At 38.5% G+C, this 22,252-nt stretch overlaps 1 protein-coding gene across 3 annotated transcripts in view; it reads left to right on the top strand.

The window, feature by feature from the left end:
* HEPHL1 (hephaestin like 1) overlaps positions 1–22,252 on the top strand; it is a 571,952-nt gene that overhangs the window by 194,777 nt on the left and 354,923 nt on the right. For all 3 annotated transcript variants that reach the window (XM_044072648.1, XM_044072649.1, XM_044072650.1), the window contains exon 12: positions 8,035–8,242. In XM_044072648.1, coding sequence (XP_043928583.1) covers positions 8,035–8,242 — 208 coding nt within the window. The remainder of the gene's footprint in view (positions 1–8,034; positions 8,243–22,252) is intronic.

Here is a 22,252-nt window from a genome sequence, read left to right as displayed (position 1 = left end):
TATACAATTCCACTTCATAAAGGAGGCAACTCCACTGACCCTTCCAATTTCTGACCTATAGCCATACTCTCCCCTCTCTCAAAAATCCTACAAAAATGCATTCACAGACAAGTTTTTAAATATCTAATCCAGGAAAATCTTCTCACCCTCTCTCAACATGGATTTAGGCCCTACCACAGCATGTCCACAGCCCTTCTATCCTTCACTCAAACTATAGTATAGGTCAGAGATAACAATAAACTGGTGTCATGCATATTCTTCAACCTTACCAAGGTACTTGACACCATCTCCCACCCTAAGCTTCTTACTAAATTAACTGAACTCAGTCTCTCTGCATCCACTATTCCCTGTTGTTAGAGTATAACATTTTTTTCTCTCCTGTCCCAAATATAACTCTTATGAATACCAGCACTGTGGTACTTCAGCTGTGTCACTCTATCTAAATCTCATTTTTTCTCTTCCATTACTACTATACTTCCCACCCCTCCACTTCTCACAACTGCATTATTTTACTCACTTGACTCTTCTAAACTTTACTTCCCACCCCTCTGCTTCTGCCCGTCTGTTTAATATGTCTTCTTCTTCCTGTCTACCAACTTGGTTTAATCATTAAAGACATTTTAATGGCTTTTTTTTCTGATGACCTATTGTAAATTTTTTTTACTACAGCTTTTTACATCTTGTAATTTTAAGATATTATCTTTGCTGAATTTATATGAAGTGTAAATTTTCATCATTGCATGAATATTTGTTGCTTTGTACTTTTATTTCATATATGGCATGAATGTATGTAGTTATGCATCCAAATTCACATTATTGCTATGTTAACTCTATCATTTGTTCTTTGTGTGGAGCTTTTCTCTTCAGGTCTCCACTGAAAATAGACCACCAACCTAATGGACTAACCCGGTTAACAAAAGGCAAATACATAAATTAAATAAATAAATACATTTGTTAGAGGATATATTGCAGCATTCTGCACTGGAAAGTGATGGCCCAAGTCCATACCATGCATTCCTTGGCAAAGGAAATTACTAGCATGTATGACCATATACAAGCTTATTGTTTAAATTGTAGGTTTAATCCAGATAGGTCTCCTATTTATTGATTGTTAAAACAAGACTTAACATTAGCTAATATAGGGTCCCTTAATGTCAGCCAAATATTAAGGATCACACACAGACACCTGAAGTACAAATATCAGCCAACTGGTACCATACATAACAATGGAGGAATATCTGGGAGCAGTGAAGAACTAGCTGATTACAGGAATAGCCATGTTTCTCACTTGCTTAGACTGTGCCTAATGTGCTTACTCCTCTTTCAGTTAAATATGGTATCCAGAACATCTTGTTAGCTGGTTGGGGCAAATACACATTCTGGGAAAGAAGAGGCATAAACTGCATAACATCTGTACAGCAGTGATACCTCTAACTCCACCTCTAAATGACATCTTATAATGGAATTGGTGCCCGGTGAATAATGAGAAAGGACTGGATCCCTGACATGACCTTCAATTCAAGAAGTAAACTCTTGAGAAATTAACTGCTGTAATAACCCTCTGAGTGTGCAGTAAGATATAAAAAGAAAATTAGTCAAGAAATACACAAGACAAACCATCTTTAGGCATTCAGTAATGATTGCATGATTCATTGTGTGAAATCTAGCGGAAAGAGTAACCAGGACCAGCATTTAATTACATTAATCCCACCCCATCAAGACATCATCAATAACCCTTATGAGGGCTATCTTAGTACTGTATCTGTCCTGAAGCCAGACTGAAAGATGAAGAGTGTGATGGGAATATTTGAATGATTCATACCAGGCTGTAATAGTTTTCTAAGTGATCTTGGCACTATGGCTTTCATGGGACCTAAAGGGTGACCTATAGCTTGCTACAATATGGTATGGGACTTTGTCTATGTTAATCTGAATGTGGAGAAACTCCAGTATGTCATCCTGTTTAACCAACCTAGAGGTATGATTTTTTATTGATGTAGATCAAAACACCACCAGCTTTAGCCCTTGTCTGTGCAGTTGCTTTTCTGAGTGTGGGGAAGGCACTGAAACCTTGCACTGCCAGGGTACTCGCTGCAGCTTTAAACCATGCTTCAGTAACTGTGCAGGTGTCTGCATTCTCCAAGATGAGTTGAACTTGGAGGGAGTAGAACTTCTTGTTTAGACTCTTAGCATTGGGCAGTAACACCTTTAGATTTCTTTCAGTAGGATTTGCTACATTGAAAGGTTTGTCAGTTTGACATTACCTAAAAAAGGCTCTATAGGAAATAGACAGTGTTTTAACCATTATTCAAAATGCTGGAGTGGACAGGTGCAGACCATCCTTGACAAAGCAAAGTGGTTTGTTAACCATGTTCTCCCATGCTGGCAAATATTGTATCCCCCTAAAATAAAAAACTAAGCCAATTATTAAAGCCAGTTATCTTCTGCTCCAATTATGATATCATCCTTGGTGAAGGTAGAATGCTGCTCAGTGTTAGACACATAGCAGCCTGTGACACATAGTCCAAGAGCTCTATAACATCTCTCTTCATATATTCTAGGTAGCTACATCTCAGGTCATATACACCTATGTGGACTATGACTGAATCATACTGGCATCTGTGGTGCATTGACTAGAGTGCATGCGTAACCTGGTGGGTCCTAGCCCCTGATAGGCAACTGATTGTTATTTTCCCCTTGTTCAAACTGGCAAGTGAGGCATCGGTATGTTGTACATTGGAGTTACCTATGACTGGAGTCCTGGGTAGGGTATTGGCTTGCCTTATGGGCTCGGTAGTTGAGACTGCACTGGGTGTGGCTGGAAGCTCAGTTGTTGTTGTTGTTGTTGTTGTGTCTTTCGACTTTTCCCTGTTAGGGGTCGCCACAGTGGAACTCCGGTCCGCTAATGAATGGCAGTTGATTTTTACGTACCGAGTTGCCAGCCCTGACATACAACCTTCAACGAAGGTACGCCCATTAATGTATGTCTCCGCACAGAAGACGGTCTAGCTGAGAGTCGAACCAGACAGCGTCTTACTGTGAGGTGACAACGCTACCGCTCTGTTGAGTACTTTTGGATTTGCTGAGGACAATTTTTGCAGGTGGAATGTCTCTGAGGCGTTTGAGGTTTGGTAAGATTGCTTTTAAATGCCTTAGCATATGCAGGTCTATGTGTAGGGTGCATACTATGTCTGGTGGGTGTAGTGTTTGTATTTCTGACAACCAGATTGCTAATATGAGTGTTTATATATGAAAGTTTTGTCTCCATAGACATTGTGCATATACAACACTTACATAATGTTTTTGTTTCTTTGAGGTTTAATGTTTGTCAGTGAACATTATCAAAGCACTACATTGTCTCTTTATAGCCTTAGTCACCAAACTGGGTGCTGAGAAATAGGGAAAGTGCATGACCATGATGTCAGGTCATTAATAGGGTGAACTACAAGAGTGTGGTGTGTGAGAGGTTAATAGTGGGCTGACTAAGGGTGCTTTTGGGGCTAGTGACTAGACTAGGCTATATTCAATGACACTGCTCCTGAAAGTACAGACTATTGCTCTATGTTACTCAACACACAAAGCATTTGCTCTACACTCTATGTGTCAGTGTCTATATGTAGCACTAGTAACCACAGCTCACAAACTCTCCAAATTTATACAGGCACTTAAAATACAGGAAAATGGCTTCTAAGCCCTCTGGTCAATAAAACAACTGCAATTAACAGCTTTCTTATCTGTTTCCTAAGTCAGATAGACCAGGCCACTACCTCCTGCCACTAGATGGATTATCCCACTCTTCTTAATGTTTGTTTGTGTCTTTCGGCTTTTCCTGGTTAGGGGTCGCCACAGCAGAACTCCGGTCCGCTAATGACTGGTAGTGGATTTTTACGTACCGGGTTACCAGCCCTAATGCACAACCTTCAACGGAGGCACGCCCCATTCACATATGCCTCCACACAGAAGACGCTCTAGCTGAGAATCGAACGGGACAACGTCTTGCTATGAGGCGACAATGCTACCGCAGCACCACCACTGCAGTATCCCACTCTTCTTAATATAAATATACTTAAAATATTGCTTGAGAGCGTAATAGTACCACAAAGAAACTTAAACATACTACCTGGACAAGGAAATTTCAAGTACTGGAGAACTTTAAAATAATTTAAAGTGCAAATCCAGCAAATAAAACAAAAATAAATCAGTATCACTCTGCAACAGTTAACTTAAATATAAAACAATAAAATAAATATCCTGTCTGCCAAGGATGGAGCAGAATTGATTCAGGATCTTCTCAGAGTATAGCAAGGGCACTAAGAAGATGGTTGCTCTGGGAAAATGAGCAGGAAAAAACTTGTAGTAAAGGAAGTTTTAACTATATTGCCTCTATTTTTGTCAAGGACAGATCTTAAAGTCATCAAAAAGTCTGAGACGGAAGGAGAGGTCTGCTGTAACAATCTTCTTATAACTGGTTGTCTTACTATGGCTAATACAGTCCAAAATAAAGAATATTCAATTTTCTTAATACAAGTTGGAGTAAAAGTATTATACAAATTAATAGTCAATAAAAAGTTATCAGACTGAAAAAAAGTGCTTTCCCAAAAAAACTCTATTTTTGAACAATAATTTTTACTACTTCAGTCAAATGTGGCAGGTTTCAAATCTAGTTTTTGTTTATATACACACTTCAACAATATATACCTGAAGTCTTGGCTATTTTATTTAGTTTATCTGGTAGGGTTACCTCCTGTCCCTCTTTACGAGGGACATTCCCACTTTTGGCAGTTGTGTCCTGTGAAAAAAACTAAAAAATGGCAAATGTCCTGAGATTTTAAGACAAAATATATTTCTTAAGTTTTCCTTAATAGTTACATAAAACAGTTATTTTATATCTGAAACTCATAAACATTATATGAAAAAGCATAAACAGCATGTGCTACAAAAATAAGCTTTTATTTTGGCAAAAAAGTGAAGTTCTGTCCTTTGCAATAGCCGTGGTATGTTTTGTCCCGCAAAATCTCACATTTCTACAAACAATGTCCCACTTTGGGCATTTGAAAAGGTGGCAACCCTATTATCTGGGGTGTAAACAGTTCTGTGCAATATTTCCAGATACAGATTTTCAGAAAGGAGAATAATCCCTGTTGAAATGTCTACACTTGAAATGCCAAGTGTCAACAAGCTAAAAGGAAAAAAAAAACAAAAACATAGGAGAAGCGCACATTTTAAAACTCACTCTTCTCCTTTAAACTTCTTTTGCGAGGGGCAAGCCCTTCCTTGCACACATCCCACAGACCCCCTGAAGTTATCTATAACAACTGCATGATCACCAAATCTTGAAGAAAAGGGAATATTCCAAGAAATGGCATCTAGAACTTAGTATATGTAAATCCGGTCTTAGGACTCGCTATAACAGGTCCAGTCATTTCAAATAGTCATTGACTAAAGTGTCAGTTTTTGTTACTTTCTGAAAATGTTTGCTGATCTTCTTTGAAAAATACATTTCCAGGATTTTCCATTCAGATCGAGTTTGTATTCTCATAACATTGTGCATAAATCAAACATTTTTGAGCTATTAGTTTTATTATTTGAAATATAACACACTGGTCTATTAGGTTTGGTATGTCAGTTGAATTTAATTCCGTAATTTAACTAATTTCCAGAAACAAATTAAAACTTAGAACCTGATTTGCCCTAGAAGAGAAGCCTGTGGTATACCGTAAACAGAAAGTGCCTTCTTCTGATAGTATGTTACCTGATTAAATTATGAATATTCAGTTAGAAACCATAAGATAAAGAAATGTCAAACCTTCTGGATTTTAATTTATTTATGGGGAGGTTCATAGGTTCATAGGTTCATAGGTTCATACTAGGCTATCTGCCCAAGGGCATTTATAAGCCTAGCCCATAGTTATGTGGCTTTCGCCACCCCTTTAGTTTGAATAAAACTATGCCTATTATTTTGCTGTGCCTCTGTCAAGATTCCTCTTGAACAAGGCCAGCGAGGTGCTCTGCCTCACATGTACTGGGATTTTGTTCCACAGCATAGGGAGTCTCTGGGTGATGAATTTGTCCCTCCAGCACATTCTATTAATAACCGTGTCAAGGTTTAAGTCTCCCGCCCTTGTGGTTCTGAGGGATCTAGATTTTTTGAGGTGAAGCATATTCATCAAATCTGGGTTTGACATCGCCTTATATGTCAGGCACAGGTCACCTCTGAGCAAGCGGTATGAGACTGAATAGAGCTGGAGTTCTTTCAGTCGGGCAGCTTAAGACATATTTTTGAGACCCTTTATCCTTTTGGTGAGGAACTTTTGGGGCCTTTCCAGCTGCTGCAGGTGTCGGGTCAGATACATTCCGAATGGGGCATTGTACTCAATCATAGGTCTAATGAGTGATGAGTACAGGGGGACAATGACCTCCCTTGATCTAGATGTGAATCCCTTCATGATCAGGTGGGCAGTGTAGAAGGTTTTCCTAACTACTTTAGCAACATGAGTGTCAAACGAAAGGCTACTGTCAACCTGGGTCCCCAGATCCCTGATGACTTCTTCTGTGCTCAGTGGATTGCCACCTATATGGTAGCTTGGGGTAACCTTGTTTTTCTCGAAGGGTATGACTATGCATTTCTTGGCGTTTAACTTTAGGCCATGGCTCTGGCACCAGTTATCCGTTTCTGTGAGGCCCTTCTGAAGGATATCTGTGTTAGATGTGTTTTCGACTATGGCGCCCAGTTTGCAGTCATCTGCAAACTTTGTCAGCCATAACCCTCCTGTGTTTGCTTGTACTTCAGAAAAGTAGATGCCGAACAAGAGTGGACCCAGGACTGAGCCCTGTGGGACACCACTTGTGACAGGCTTTGAGTCTGACATGGCTCCAGCAACTCTGACCCTGTGGGTTCTGTCACTTAGCCAGTTTGCAACCCATCTTGTGATGTATGGGTTTACATTCAAGCTGATGAGTTTTTCGATGATACCTGAGTGGGGTATTGTGTCGAAGGCCTTTGCCAGGTCGAGGTAGGCTGTATGGACTGCCTTTCCCTCATCAATGGCCTTGGTGACTGTCTCGAAAAAGTCAACCAAGTTTAAAAGGCATGATCTGCCTTTGACAAAGCCAAACTGGGTTGGATCCAAAGTCTGCAAGTTCCCTATGTCTTTATTTATGAGTTCCATTATGATCCTCTCCATGGCTTTGCAGATAAGGCTTGTCAAGCTAATGGGACGGTAATTACCAGGGTCGGTGGAGGCACCGCCCTTGTGAAGTGGGACCACAGTCGCCGTGCGCCACTCCTTGGGTACGTATCCTGAGGTGAGGCTAAGATTAAACAGCTGCAGTAGGGCATAAAAAACAAGTCTATGGTTAACACTTTCAATGGATCTTGCTGTTATAGCTAAATAATACAGTCTTAGCAAGTTGTCGTTTTTTCACTAAAGTATAACATTTAAAGTGTATATAAGACAGTATGGGTGATGTATCTGAAAATGAAACCATGTGCAGACTCCCTTTGGAGTCTGTACTGGTTAATATGTTCTGCTATCTGCTCACATACTATTCTTTCAAAGACTTGTGCAGTAGGGCATAAGAAACAAGTCTATGTGTGAGTGGGAAATTAGAGGTGCCTTTTGGGGTATGGAGATGATCAGAGAGTGACTGACTTATTGATGTACAGCTTTATGGTAAGAAATGGGTTAAACTGTGTGCAGGAGATTTAAAGAGGGGCCAGGCTGCTATTTTAATGAAGTTATGGTGTAGGCTAATGAGATTCTGCTTAGGTTTAGTATCTATTTTTTCTAGTAGTTTTCTAATTCTCTAGTTGTGAGTTCCTTAAAGTAGAAAGGTGGGGAGAAAGGTGGATAGACAGTTCTGAAATAGGAGGTATAGTAAACTGTGATATTGCAGAAAATGTTCATGGACATATGCCAGAAAGTTATCAATTAAATAAAATAGCAATAGTTGATGTAATTTGTACTATTGTTTTGCTATATTCCTTGGCAGCATAATGAATTACGTGGCTTATTTTAGAATTTCTGTTCCTAGGTACTTTCAAACTAGTATGCCGGGTATTTAATCATTTCACAGGTGGTATGAAACAACTTTTCTATGTGAAGAACTGCATCGACAAAACTACAGCAAAACCAAACACTTACAGAACCAGAACATTCTACCTTGCTGCAGAGGAAGTCGAATGGGATTATTCACCTAGCCATTACTGGGTAATGGAGAAAAACACCACAGAAAATCAAAGGTACTGATACAGTCGCATCATTCTGCAACTTCCTTTCTGCTATGGTTAAATTTACTTCAGATTCTCTAATTTTCCTTGAGGTCAAACTACATCAGTATCAAAGCTGACTTGTCATCCTGAGAATGAGACTTTATGAGCCCCTTTTTGCCTGAGTTTGTGGTAGTTCTAAATGTTGATAAAGACCCCATGGCTCTTATCAATGAACAGCAAGATGTTTTCAATTAAAAAAAAATAAATATGCAAACAAAAGCATTACCAAATATGCATTTTCCTAACAACTGCAATAAAAATATACCCACTTCACTACCACAAAAGTAAATTGCACTTTTATGTAGTTTCTTATCTGTTATGTTGCAATGCACTTTGTTAAAGTGATTAAGTAACACTGGCAATTTTGTTTGTGTCTTTCAGCTTTTCCTTGTTAGGGGTCGCCACAGCAGAACTCCGGTCCGCTAATGATTGGCAGTAGATTTTTACGTGCCGAGTTGCCAGCCCTGATGCACAACCTTCAACGAAGGCATGCCCATTCACACATGTCTCCATGCAGAAGACACTCTAGCTGAGAATCGAACCAGACAGCGTCTTACTGTGAGGCGACAACACTACCGCAGCACCACCACCGCAAATGCAGATCCATTTTCCTTGTTTACATTCTGAGGATTCTTTAGCTGTTTGCAAGCATTCTAAGCACAACAGGTTTATCTTTTTCTCAGTCTAGTTATGTGCTAACCAGAAAGGTAAACTTGGCTTTCTTGGATCCTTTATAGCAATGACCCTTTCTCACAAGGCCAATACTTCCTTTTTAACAGAGGCTAGCCAGGTAGCATGTTTATGAAGGAATAAAGGTGGTTGCATAGTAGAGCTCAAAGGGAAAACTCCATGCAGACATGGGAAGAACTTATGTTGTTGTATCTTTCGGCTTTTCCCAGTTAGGGGTCGCCACAGTGGAACTCCAGTCTGCTAATGATTGGCAGTAGATTTTTATGTACCGAGTTGCCAGCCCTAACACACAACCTTCAACGAAGGTATGCCCATTCACGCATGTCTCCACACAGAAGACGCTTTAGCTGAGAATCGAACAGGACAATGTCTTACTGTGAGGTGACAATGCTACTGCAGCACCACCACAAACTGTAAAAATAGCCAAAAGTCAGGAATTAACACTGGACAATGGAGCAGTGAGGCAGAAACCTGAGAGTAAAATGTCACATAAGTAAGCGTTTATTTTAAGTAATGTGCAGTTATATGTGGTTGCCTTATATCTATTATTTTTAAGTCAATTTACAAACAGAATTGTTGGGATATTTTACTTGTTGGCTATTTATATTGTATGAAAAATATTTGAATATTTGTTGTTGTAACTTATGTTGTACAACATTAACTAATTTTAAAATGTAAATATACCCTTCTCAAATATAAATACAATAAGTTCTAAGCAGAATACCTGAAAAACACTTAGGAGGTGAGAACACCAACCCCTGCATGCAAAGAGTAGTCAAACTCATCTAGTAACATAATTTTAAAAATGGCACACATAGAATCCTGAGTAATTCATAACCTCTGACTGGCCACAAGAGGTAGGGAAGGGGCTAGCTAGTGCTACTGCAGTGCTTAGTTATGGAAACTGCTAGCTAAGGCCTTACAGATACAGGGTTAATGCAATTCCACGTATATGAGGGGCAATCCAAGCAGCCTGAGAAAAACTGTCAGTAGAAGGAGAGATCCTCAGGTCAGTGCCTGTGACTGTTAAGTTATATGATAAGAAAATCCACCTTAGATTTGCTTTCTAATGGACAGAAAAGAAACTAAGTACGTTGGGTGACTACTACAGACTTTGCTCTTCTGTCTTGCAATTTTTTTGTCAAATTGCCACGACAGTAGGTTAAATACCAGCTATATGGTCAGGAAACCAAAAGCAGAAAAGAGATACCTCTAGCAGGAGAGGGGAGGAGCTGGGAGGCAGAGCTTTCCACAACCTAGTTTGTGTGCATGCCACTATTCTGTCACTTTCAGTTTTAGCAGCAAAATTAAACACACAAACTGTAAGTAAATTGGGGGTCACATACTTAGAGTAGTACCAGTGTGTGAACCAGTACCGTGGGCAGTTTCTTGATTGGAGAGGGATTAGTTCAAAGGCAGGCAAATGACTTTCTTGTATGTAGACTAATAGGAAATGCTGTAAGAGAAATATTTATTTATTGTTATTTATTTTGTTTTATATTTGTTTACCGGGAGTGTCTGACTGAGCCCAAAAAAGCCTGTTTTAAGCAGAGGCCCAGGCAGTAAAGCTACAAGTTACATAGTAAACAGTATTACCATAGAATATGAAAAAATAACAACAGGTTACATAGTATAATAAACAGTGATACAACTGAATTGAGATGAAAAAACAAACAGTAATGCAAATAATGCAGTAAAGATGGTTAGTCGCACATATTATACATTGTAATTGTTGGTCATTGAATGCAACACATAAGAAACAAAAAACATGAATGTATTTCTACTTAGGGGGTAGGGTGGTAGCCTAACCAAATTAAACAATTAGAATAAAAATATACAGTAATAAGCTGGAGAGAGGATCCAAGGAAGGATTCAAGGAAATAAACAATAGAGAGAAATAATATAGGATGAACAGTGCTAAAAAAATACTGGGGGTTCAGCCTTGTGTTGAGCAGGAGCATAGCCAGTTTTTAATCAAATAGGCCTTGAGAAGAAGCTTTAATTTGGATTAGAATGGGCTTGAGAACTGAGTTCCAAATTTTGGAGATGTGCTTTGAAAATAAGCCATCACAGTACCTATTATTGGCTTTAGAGACTTGTAGAAGTTTGTTGGATGAGCAGAGGGTTTTATTGCTAGTGTAGGGGTTTACTAGGTTCATAGGTTCATAGGTCCATAGGTTGGTACTAGGCTATCGACCCTAGGGCCTATACAAGCCTAGCCATAACAATTCCCTGGCTATTTCTTCCCACACTATTTACTTCCCTGGACCCCTGCAGATCCTCCTAGGTTTTTAAGGGCTGGACATTTATCTGGTAGGTAGATGATAGAATGGCAAATTGTGAGCTGTTTGAGGCATAATAGGTCTGAGAGTTCCAACCAGTCTGGTTTATGAAGAGTTGAACAATAATGTGTTCTGTATGGGAGGTTGATGGCAAATCTAGCTATTTTGTAGTAGCAGGCTTCCAGTTTATTTATTTTTCTCTTTATTTATTTATTTAACATCTGTTTACTGGGAAAGTCCAACTTGAAGCAAAGCCAATTTTCAGTGGAGGCCTGGAGAGAAACACTATCTGTCTTTGTAATGTGGGAGGAAACCAGACCACTCGGAAGAAATCCACATGAATCCAGGGAGGCCATGCAGACTCCACACAGAAGGCACTCCAGACGAGTATCGAACTGCAGAACCTCTTGCTGTGAGGTGACAATGCTACCGCTGTACAACTATGCCATAGATTTGTTTTCTTTCAATTTGTGAAAATTGAGGAAACATATAACAGAGTAGATAGTAGATGGCTTTAGGTAATGGCTGTTTTGCTGGTTTGTGTGAGAAATGGTTTAGCTCTATAGATTACCCCAAGTTGTATGTGGACCTTTTTGATTGTTTGGGATATGTGCAAATCATAACTGAGGGATTTGTCGGTAATGACATCTAGCAGCCTGGTGTGGTCCACGAGCTCTAGTTTTGGTGTTGTTAGTGGAGTAGATGGTGAATTAAATATGGGATTGAGATTTTTTATTGTTGGTAAATAATAGTAGTTTGGTCTTGTTGGGGTTGAGTGTTAGTTGATTTCCAGAAAGGTAGTATTCAACATCTGTAAATGCATTTTGTGTTTTTTGCAAGAGTTTAGGGATTGAGGAGGCTGAGCAGATAAGTGTAGAATCATCCACATATTGTATAATGTTAGCTGATGTGTTGGCTGAATTGAGATCATTTGTAAAGACTGAAAAGAGAAGAGGGCAAAGTATAGAACCTTCAGGTATGCCTACTGAGATTGGTAAGAGTGAGGATGTATTGTCTAGCTATTTAACAGCTTGCTGTCTGTCTGACAAGTAGCTATGGAGCCATGATAGAGTATATTGTGAGAAGTTAAAGGTGGCTAGTTGATACAGAAGTTTTTGGTGCGAGGCAGTGTCAAATGCTTTTGACATGTCCAGGAAAACTGTTGAAACATAAAGGCTGTTGTTTCTTGACTGGTTGACTATGTCTGTGAAGCTAATTAGGATGGATGTGGTGCTCTGCTTGGGTCTGAAGCCATGCTGTATATCTGAAAGGAGGTTATTGTCCAGGAGATAGGAAATGATTTGTGAGTGTATGCAGTTCTCAAGGATTTTGTCAAGAACAGGAACTATTGCGATGAATCTGTAGTTTGATAGTAGTATCGATATATCTCCTTTGTTTAGGGGGATGATATGAGATATCTTACAGAGTTTGGGGACATATTGCTCAAAGATCAACCAATTTATTAGTAGGGAGACTGGGTAAGTAATGGCACTGAGAAAAGCAAAGGCAGTCTGATCACAGCATTGTTGTTCAACAGTAAAATATACTGTCACTCATAACAGTACATTGCAAATAAAAAAAATTATCAAACATTATACAATAAGTTCTAATCAGATCAGAATAACGAAAAACACTTATGAGGTGAGCACACCAACCACTGGATGCAAGGAGTAGTCAAACTAGTCTAGTAACATAATTTTAAAAATGGCACCCATCAAATCCTGGATAATTCATAACCTCTGACTGGCCGCAAGGAATGGAGAAGGGGCCAGAGCTATTACAGCACTTAGTTACGTAAACTGCTAAGTAAGGGCTTACCGATACAGGGTAAATGCAATCACATGTATATGAGGGACAGTTCAAGCAGCCTGAGAAGAACTATCAGTAGAAAGAGAAATCTTCAGGTCAGTGCCTGTGATTGTAAAGCTATACAATAAGAAAACCCGCCTTGGGTTTGCTTTTTAATGGATAGGAGGAAAATTAAGTAAGTCGGGTGACTACTACAGACTTTGCTCTTCTGTCTTGCACTTTTTTGTCAAATTGTCATGACAGTAGCTTAAATACCAGCTATATGGTCACAAACAAAAAGCAGAAGAGAGATACCTCTAGCAGTAGAGGAGAGGAGGTGGGAGGCAGGGCTTTCCACAACCTAGTTGGTGTGCACGCCATTATTCTACCACTTTTAGTTTTAGCAGCAAAATTAAACACACAAACTGCAAGTAAGTCAGGGGTCACATACTTAGAGTAGTGCCAGTGTGTGAACTAATACTGGGGGCACTTTCTTGATTGGAGTGATTAGTTCAAAGGCAGCCAAGCAACACTCACATATATATAGATTGATAGGAAATAGTGGTGAGGACATCAACCCCTGGACGCAAGGATTCCTTGTGTCATTCATATTTTCTGACTTTTTCATTTGCTTCCCTCATTCTACCAATGTAAGGTTCAGAAAATGAAACTTATCTCTCCATGTGGTTTCTACTTCTTTGTACCTCTTTATGACGATATAACTGAATCTCCAGATAGTGGTAACTACATCTACCCTACCTGCCTTCTATAAGATAAGTAACATAATTCTTCTATTAAGCTTTAACAGTAATTTTGGCACTGAATTGTCAGTCACTGAAGTGGTAGTACATTCATCTTTGATGCTGGGAAAATCAGAAAGCCGTGAGTTCTAGTTTTACTTGAGGTGATGGGATTAATTTTCCAGTATTGACACTGTAGTGCATCATAATGGAGGCAGTGCAAGCCTAAGGTGCCATCAGTCAGATGAAATGTTAAACTGAGAGTCCCATCTGTTTGAAAACACTTGGTTAGTATCAAATTCAGAAAAGAATATAGCCTCGAACACAGTTGCTACTACTTCATCCTCTCTTACTTGTTTAGGTTTTGTGGATCTATACACATCCTTACTTTGTCATTTTTTATTATTGTTGCCATGTTATTTACCAATTTCATTTTAGAGGCACATTTTTAGAGGCCGTATAAACAAGGCCTTGAATTACCAGGATAAGTGCATTATCATCTACTATCTTCAAAACAGCATGGCTTTTGGACTTGTGCAAGTACTTCCACTGCACACCAGACACTTACAGATAGCATCCTCATGGCTATGGATGAAGGCTTCCTCACTGGAGCCACCTTTATTGACCTTACCAGAACTTTCAGCCTGATTGAACATAACACTCTTTTAGATAGCCTAACTAAAATTGGAATTAGCCTCAGGTACAGCTCCCTAGTTTAAAACTTATCTTCCTAATAAGTACTTCTTTTTGCCGTTTCATAACATCCTCTCTCCTCCCACACCTCTCTTTAAAATGTTCCCTCTGGCTCTCCTTCTATTTTTCCATTTTCATTAATAAACACTTGATCTCTCTTACAGCCCTCTCTTACATTATGCTGATTACATGGTCTTATTTCACTCAAACCTAACCTCTTTGGCCATACAAAAACAACTACAAGCTGACTTCCTTTCTCTTATCAAATGCTTGATAACAAAAATCTAACTCTGAACACTTCCAACAACTAAAACAATTCTGTTTGTTACCTTCCCTAAATAGTGGAATAACTTTCAATCACTTCTAACGTGTGACTATCTTGACAGCCCCACTGATTAAGTAATCTCTCTCAAATACTGTGATACGTGGCTTGATCTTGAACTGAACTTTCACCTTCACCTAGAATTAATAAGGAAGAAAATAAATAAGAAAATAAATGTTCTCTGTTTAAGTCCTATAAAAATTCTCTCCAGACCAACCATGAATACCATAGTCAAAGGCATTCTGCTAGCACAGCTTGAATATGGACTTACAGTAGTTGCAGCAGCATCCAATAAACACTCGTTCACAATCTAAACTATAAGAAACTCTATCCACCATTTCATTACCCTTTCCCATAGAAACGAGCATCATTGTATCATATAGCGATAACCCATGGGTGGGTGTGGGTAATGCTGGATTTACTCATGTTTGGTGTAGTATAGTCATCAGAACCTGAACTATGTAAATATTTTATTTATTTAGTTATTTACTTTTATTTTGAATTTGTTAACTGGGGTAGAGCACTGATCCCATTAATGCTCCCACAGTTGGTGTAGTTTAGTCATCAGAACCTGAACTATGTAAATCTTTTATTTATTTAGTTATTTACTTTTATTTTGAATTTGTTAACTGGGGCAGAGCACTGATCCAATTAATGCAAGTTAATTACTTTAACAAGTTAATTGATCCAAGTTTATGCAAGGATGTTTATTTATTTGATGGCACTCATAAGTAATAGCACTGTAGTGTAAATTGCCTTGTACTAATGAGCTAATTAGCAATGCAGCGCTATTACTGTGATTCCTTGTCATCCAAATTCCCCAATGGGTAACATCTGATTACCCAGAAATGTGTATGACTATGACACCTGTGCAGGTGGAACAGCTACTCAAAAGAGCACCTACCAATGCATTACATAACACATACAGGCATAGCCCTCCATATCCCAGGACCTACATACATATTCTCACACACACACATACACACACACACACACACACACACACACACACACACACACACACACACACACACACACATCACTCACACATTGTCCCAGTGCTCACACGCATACAGATGTATAAACAAACACAGAGAAAACAACACACAAATGACATGACTTACCTCCATCTGCCATCTGCCATCTGCACAGATTTCCCTCCACTCAAAAATACAGGTGTGCTGCACAAGATTGCAACACACATTTAACACCTCAGGATCCATGCTTAGCCATAGACTTGGATAGTTTAGGTGTCTGTGAAACACCAGGTAAACAAGTACTGAAACATGGAGGTCCTGAAGGTCAAAATCACCCCAAAAATCCAAATATTAGTTCACTGCTGGCTGCAGATTCTTATCAAAGTTCCCCAAAGATCATGGACCTTAATAATATTTAGGGGTTAAATACCAAACCAGATATCTTTTTGCTAGGGGACTACAATTACCCAAGCATTTAATGGCACACTTGCACCACTAAAAATAGCATTTCACAGACTGGCATTATGGATACATGAGAGCAGACTGTAAAACTACCCACTAGAGGTGCTAATATCCTTGATCTGGTCCTTACCAACCAGTTTCCTCCTGTACCCCACACCGTATGTCCTCATATGTTATTAAATCTGACCATTAAATCTGGCCACAAATCAGTAACCTTCTCTGAGAGACTTTGTAATACCACCCAAAACCACAATAAACCACCTTTATTAATCTTTCCAAGGCAGACCTACTTCAGCTTGTAGAAGACTTAAGCATAATTACTAACAATCACTCCACAAATGGACCCGACACAGATGGCTGTGACATTCAACTTCAATTTTCAGTTTTGACTGGCACCTAAAAAGCTGAGTAGAAAAGATTGTACCTGTCCTCAATAAATATAATGATACATTTAGGAATATACCTCCCTGATGGAACTCTGCTATTAATAAACTGTAATAAAAGTAGGTAAATAATGGGAAGTTACACGAAATCCCAACTACCCTACATCAAGACCACACTGAAAAATACAGGCAACTCCATAGGTTCACAGCTGTTTACTAGGCTAATGACCACAAGGGTCTTTTTAAGCCTAGCCATACATTCCAAATCTCTGACAAGTTGTGGTACATGTGATAAGTGTAAGCAGATGATTGGAAGATGAAACATTTACAAGCAGGGGCCTGGGAGATGAACCATTTATAGGCTGCATGTGTCCATTAGAGACATAGGTGCCACACCAGGAATGAATTTCCTGTCCCCCATCCAGTTATCCAAGCTACACTTGAATTGGGTTAGGGAGGAACTCTGCTTCACATGGATGGGGAGCCTGCTCCAGAGAAGGGGTAGACTCTGAGAGGGTCTAAGTAAATTAAACGAATGCTTGAAATGTCGAATGTCATATGGTCAAGAACATATGATTGACATTTCAAGAGTTCGAAGGTTGACTTTAACGGTGCTGTACAGTGCAGAGTGGAAGAATTTCCCTTTTCTCCACTGAAGTGCAGTTTCAGATTTGGTATATTTAAGTAGGGGGGGTGTGGGGGATGCAGGGGGCTTGTCCCCCCTTCCCGCACCATTAAGGTATGTTTTTCTTTTTTTTTTTTTTTATTATTATATATTCAAACTTTCAAACATCGACCATATGTTATCGAACGTATGGTATTCGACATTTTGAAAGTTCTAATATATAACATAGACCCCTCTGAGATATGTACCTGTCTGTCCAGCAAGTCCTATTTATATCACAGGCAAGCTTAACTGCACTATTAAAATTGTAAAGCGCAGTATGAACTTAAGGTTATTATAGATACCAAATTAAACTATAAATCTTTCTTAAGTTATATTGGAAAACTGACGAATAGTGTCCAACAATCTACTGAGTTCATCCTTAATAATATCATGCATTCCAATCCCAATGATATAGCCAATATATTGGTGACAAAGTTAGTGCTAATTGTATCCCACCCACATCATTATTCCCCTATCCCAGAAAATGTACTTTCCCCAAAGTCACCTTGGAGCAGAGCTCATTTATGCAGATATAGACAACTTAACTGATCTAGACCCCACTCATTTCAGTAATGTCAAAAGAAAAACCTGTCTCTTGAACCTAGTGAAATTCTCTGAAAAGGCTATAGAGGCCATGGACAGTGGCTACCCCATGTATGTTTATCTTCATCTGGTCAAGTTTTTCAACAGTACCTTCCATGCTGGTATTATTGAAAAATCAGACAAACTTAATGTATACCCCTTTGTTGTCCACAAAATTGCAATTTGGATATCCATCAGATCCCAAGTTGTGAAAATCAATGCATCTTCTCTGAATGTAAAATTGAAACCGGTGGTGTACCATAGTGATTAGTGCTAGTCACTCTCATGTTTGGTATTTATTTCACAAACATCCAAAGCAATACCTCAGAAATATGGTTGAACAATGTTGTTGATGACTGCAAATTAAATACTATTTTCTGCTTATCTCCTGATACTGAACTACTCCAACAAGGGCTGCAATATCTACGTAACTGCTGATCTGAAATTAGAGTCAAGCTAAATGCAAAATAAATTTGCTCCCACCTCATATGTTTTAAGTGGTACTCATCTTCAAACAGATATTGTTCCAAGAGTCATGGGTTCTTATGCAGGCAATTCAGTTTTGTTTGAACAACATGTTTCTACCATAGTTAGGAAATCCTTGTGTTTTGCCAAATTAACTTTCAAGGGAATATCTTCAGTATCCAAAGAAATCATCTTACCACTGAATTCTTCCTGTATAAAACCCATAAAAAAATACAGTCCTCCCTTTGATATGTATAAACCCTAGAATATCACTGAACTGGAAAGACTCTAGTGATCTTTAACCAAGAAGATGAAAGGCTTTAAATCCTTCACATATCCTGATAGATTACCATAACACTCCATATATTCAATAGCTTATTGGTTGCTCAGACGTGATCTGTGTTTTTGAGCCATAAAAGATCCAATACAATCAGACTTATCTTTTCACAAAACCAATGGCTCTACAAACATCCATACAAGGTACCTAAATCTACATCAACAAATAACCAAGATCCACTAGAGGAGTAGATTTATTGGTCAATGTATTCCCAGACTATGGAATATGTTAATACCACAGGTCAAGCAAAGTATTACTCTATCTACCTTTAAGACTAGTCTTGACAATTGAATGGGAAGAGACAAATTTACACCAGGGTTATCTGGTGTGACCCTGTTTTATGTGAGAGGTGAGCACTATTAAGTGCTTGTAAACATTGTCAAGAATGTTTAAGACTGTCTGCTTAAAGATGTATGTGTATATATATATATATATATATATATATATATATATATATATATATATATATATATATATTGGGGAGAATTGGAAGGGCAGAATTGTTTATGCAGAAAGGAATTGATTTTTTCAATGCCTTGATTACAGTTAAACAGTTGTCAGTATGAATTGCTATAAACAGACTATGTGCATGAGTGTATTTGTGTGTATGCGGAATGTGGTTTTGTGTATGTATGTATGTATGAATGTTATGAAATGCAGATAGAAAAACAAGATGGAATTTATCATACTTGCCAGAATTTCTTTCAAATATAGTCAAACATCGGTGATGTACCCTGTAAGAAAGTGGCTGCTTTGAGGGATGAATGCGGAATTGCTTTGTGTGAAAAAGCATATTATCATTAGTCGCAAACAGACAGTGTGTGCTGAGGGGGCATTTACATGCAAGATTCTTACTTTGGATGTAATACCACAGCCAAATCAAGTGTATCCTGCCAGAACAAGAATATTTTACTAGAACAGTCTGTGAATGAAAGGTGTTGAAACATTTGTTTTCTGGTAACTGATTAACAAAATAAAGACACGGCAGTTAGTTAATATTATATGGGCGGCCACGGTGGTGCAGTGGTTAGCATTGTTGCCTCACAGCAAAAGGGTCTCTGGTTCGATCCTCGGCTGGGGTGTCTTCTGTGCAGAGTCTGCATGTCCTCCCTGTGGTCACGTGGGTTTGCTCCAGTTTCCTCCCCATCCCAAAGACATGCTGTAGGTGGATTGGACACTCTAAATTGACCCTAGGTGTGACTGTGTGTGTGTGTGCCTTCAGTAGAAGGTTGGGTGCCAGGCTGGCAACTCAACACTGTAAAACTCCACTGCCAGTCATGAGCAGACAGGTGATCCGCTGTGGCGACCCCTAACTGGGAAAAGCTGAAAGAAGAAGTTAGTTAATATTTCAGAGTTCTTATTTGCTTTTTATTACAATTTCACAGTGCATCTTCTGCAAATGTAAGATTATTTAATTCAGTTTGCAGCAAGCATGCATAACTGTATTTTCTTCACAGAGCAACTACATAATATATAAAAGTATCACATATATAATAAATTGTTTAAGCATGTATTTATTTATTTATTGACATTTGATTACCAAAAAAGTCCAATTGAGCAGTAACTCATTTACAGTGGAAGCCCAGGGAGGAAAGCTCCAACATATTACATGAAAGCAAAACAGGAGAATATAGAAAATATAAGCATATGAAATGGATTATCATATTTACCAGTACAATAAAATATAATACCATTGTAAAGATTGTCATTTTCACAAATATGATATAATACAATATAATACAGAATAACCAAATAAATACTAAGATTGGCCAATGAAAAACTAAGCATAATTTATTTACATTACAGGAGGTGAAGAGACAGAGACCTTAAAGCAAAGGTGTCATAAATAGGGAAAATCCATGTATTGAAAAGAAATATAATGAGGCAGTGGTTAGTTGAGAAAATTATTATTAATAAGTATGGGAAGCAACCAGAAAAATGTCAGGTTTCCTTATTTGTACAGCACATTTGTATCTGAACAACAGACTTCCTCAAAAGGACAAACATGATAAAACAGAAGGTTTGCAAACCTGCTGTCATTCAGTTAGTCAGTGCCATCAGATATGAAGAAGTTTGGGTAGGATCCCAGATGAAAAGCATTTAATAAAACTTGTTCTAGCAATGATTTTTTGTTCTTTTAATAGTTTGTTTTTTGCTTTTTCTTACTAAGAACTCTTGCCTTATTCCACCGGCATTTCATGTGTTGAATAACAATAAACAAATAAAAGTCAAAATGTAAGATTAAACCTTTGTTTACACATTGTGATGTTAAGAGACTTATTGAGGTCTACACAGTAAGTAAGTAAGCAATAATGCCCAACAGAGTGGCATTGTAGAGAAATAATGGTATACCAGGTGTGCTATAAGTCCTGGGCTCTATATTAGATCAGCAAATGCTTAAAAAAGTGAACGCTGATTGATCGACGTTATTTGTTCGAAAGTGGAAAATATCGAAGCAGAAGAAACTCAAATTTTTTCCTAGGGAAAGAATTTGGTTGTCCGTTTCTGTTGCTTCAGTATTTTCAGTGTTATGGTGGAAAGTTACCGGTCGGATTCAGGTAAGTGTGCGATTGTGTGGATGTGAGTGTTAGGGTGATTTAGGTGAGTTATGGTTAGGGCTCGGGTTAGGTGTGTATGCGATTGAGTGGACATGAGGGTTAGGGCGGATTTAAGTGAGTTAGGGTTAGGGAGTGGGTGAGGTGAATGTGCGATATTGATAGACCTTAGGGTTAGAGTTTGGGTTAAGGTAAGTGGGTAGTTAGTGGTGTGTGCATAGTTTAGTGTAGGGTTAGGTATCAGATTTTAGGTGTATGTGTGTGGATTTCTGTTTGTTTGGTGTGCTTGTGTTGTGTGTATGTGTTTTGGATCAGCAATTTTTTTCCCTGGGGAAATAAATCGCTGATCTGACAGTTCAAGATTGTAAGCTTTCACTTAAATTAGGTCAATCAATCAGCATTTGCTTTTTTAAGCATTCGCTGATATAATATAAACTCAAGTCCTGATAAAGCAGCAAGAGGGCCTCCTCTTCCCAGGAAGGTCCTATAATACCAATGCCAAAGGGCATTATTGCACATAGAAAATGGCATCTTTGTTTACACTTGATGATAGTATATTGTTAGGCTTCCCTGTACTTCTTCAAGCCCCAACCTCCTGCCCATAAACTTACTACCCAAGCCTCTATTCCCCAGTGCTGAAGTTTTGAATTGCTGTTTTCAGTTGAAATGACTGTCACATCAGTTTCTAAGTGTGCACCAATAGTTTTCTTCATTTTGTATGATTTCTCAATTCTTCTTGTTTCTGCATCTAGGGAGGTAGTAAATATATTGTTGGAGAAGGAGGGGCTTGCATCCCATATGAGAGGTATGGAGTGGGAGGTTTCTTCATTGGGTTGGATCCAGAACAATTTAACACTGGATACTTATTTCTCAGAAACTTAAATATTGAGAATTAGTAGGTAAATTGTCTTGCTGTGTACAGTATTTATGTTTGTGTGCCTTTTTGGATATTTTTGCTTGTTTTGATAAAAAATGTCATTTGTATATATTACAGTACTGATTTTTTGTCAATTATTTTAGAATTTATTTAAGCATAA

The sequence above is a fragment of the Protopterus annectens genome, chromosome 5.part0, assembly GCF_019279795.1.
Source record: "Protopterus annectens isolate FY-2018-M chromosome 5.part0, PAN1.0, whole genome shotgun sequence".
NCBI classification, from domain to species: Eukaryota; Metazoa; Chordata; order Ceratodontiformes; family Protopteridae; genus Protopterus; species Protopterus annectens.
The sequence above is the reverse complement of the archived record's forward strand: the minus strand, read 5'-3'. Positions and strand labels throughout refer to the sequence as shown.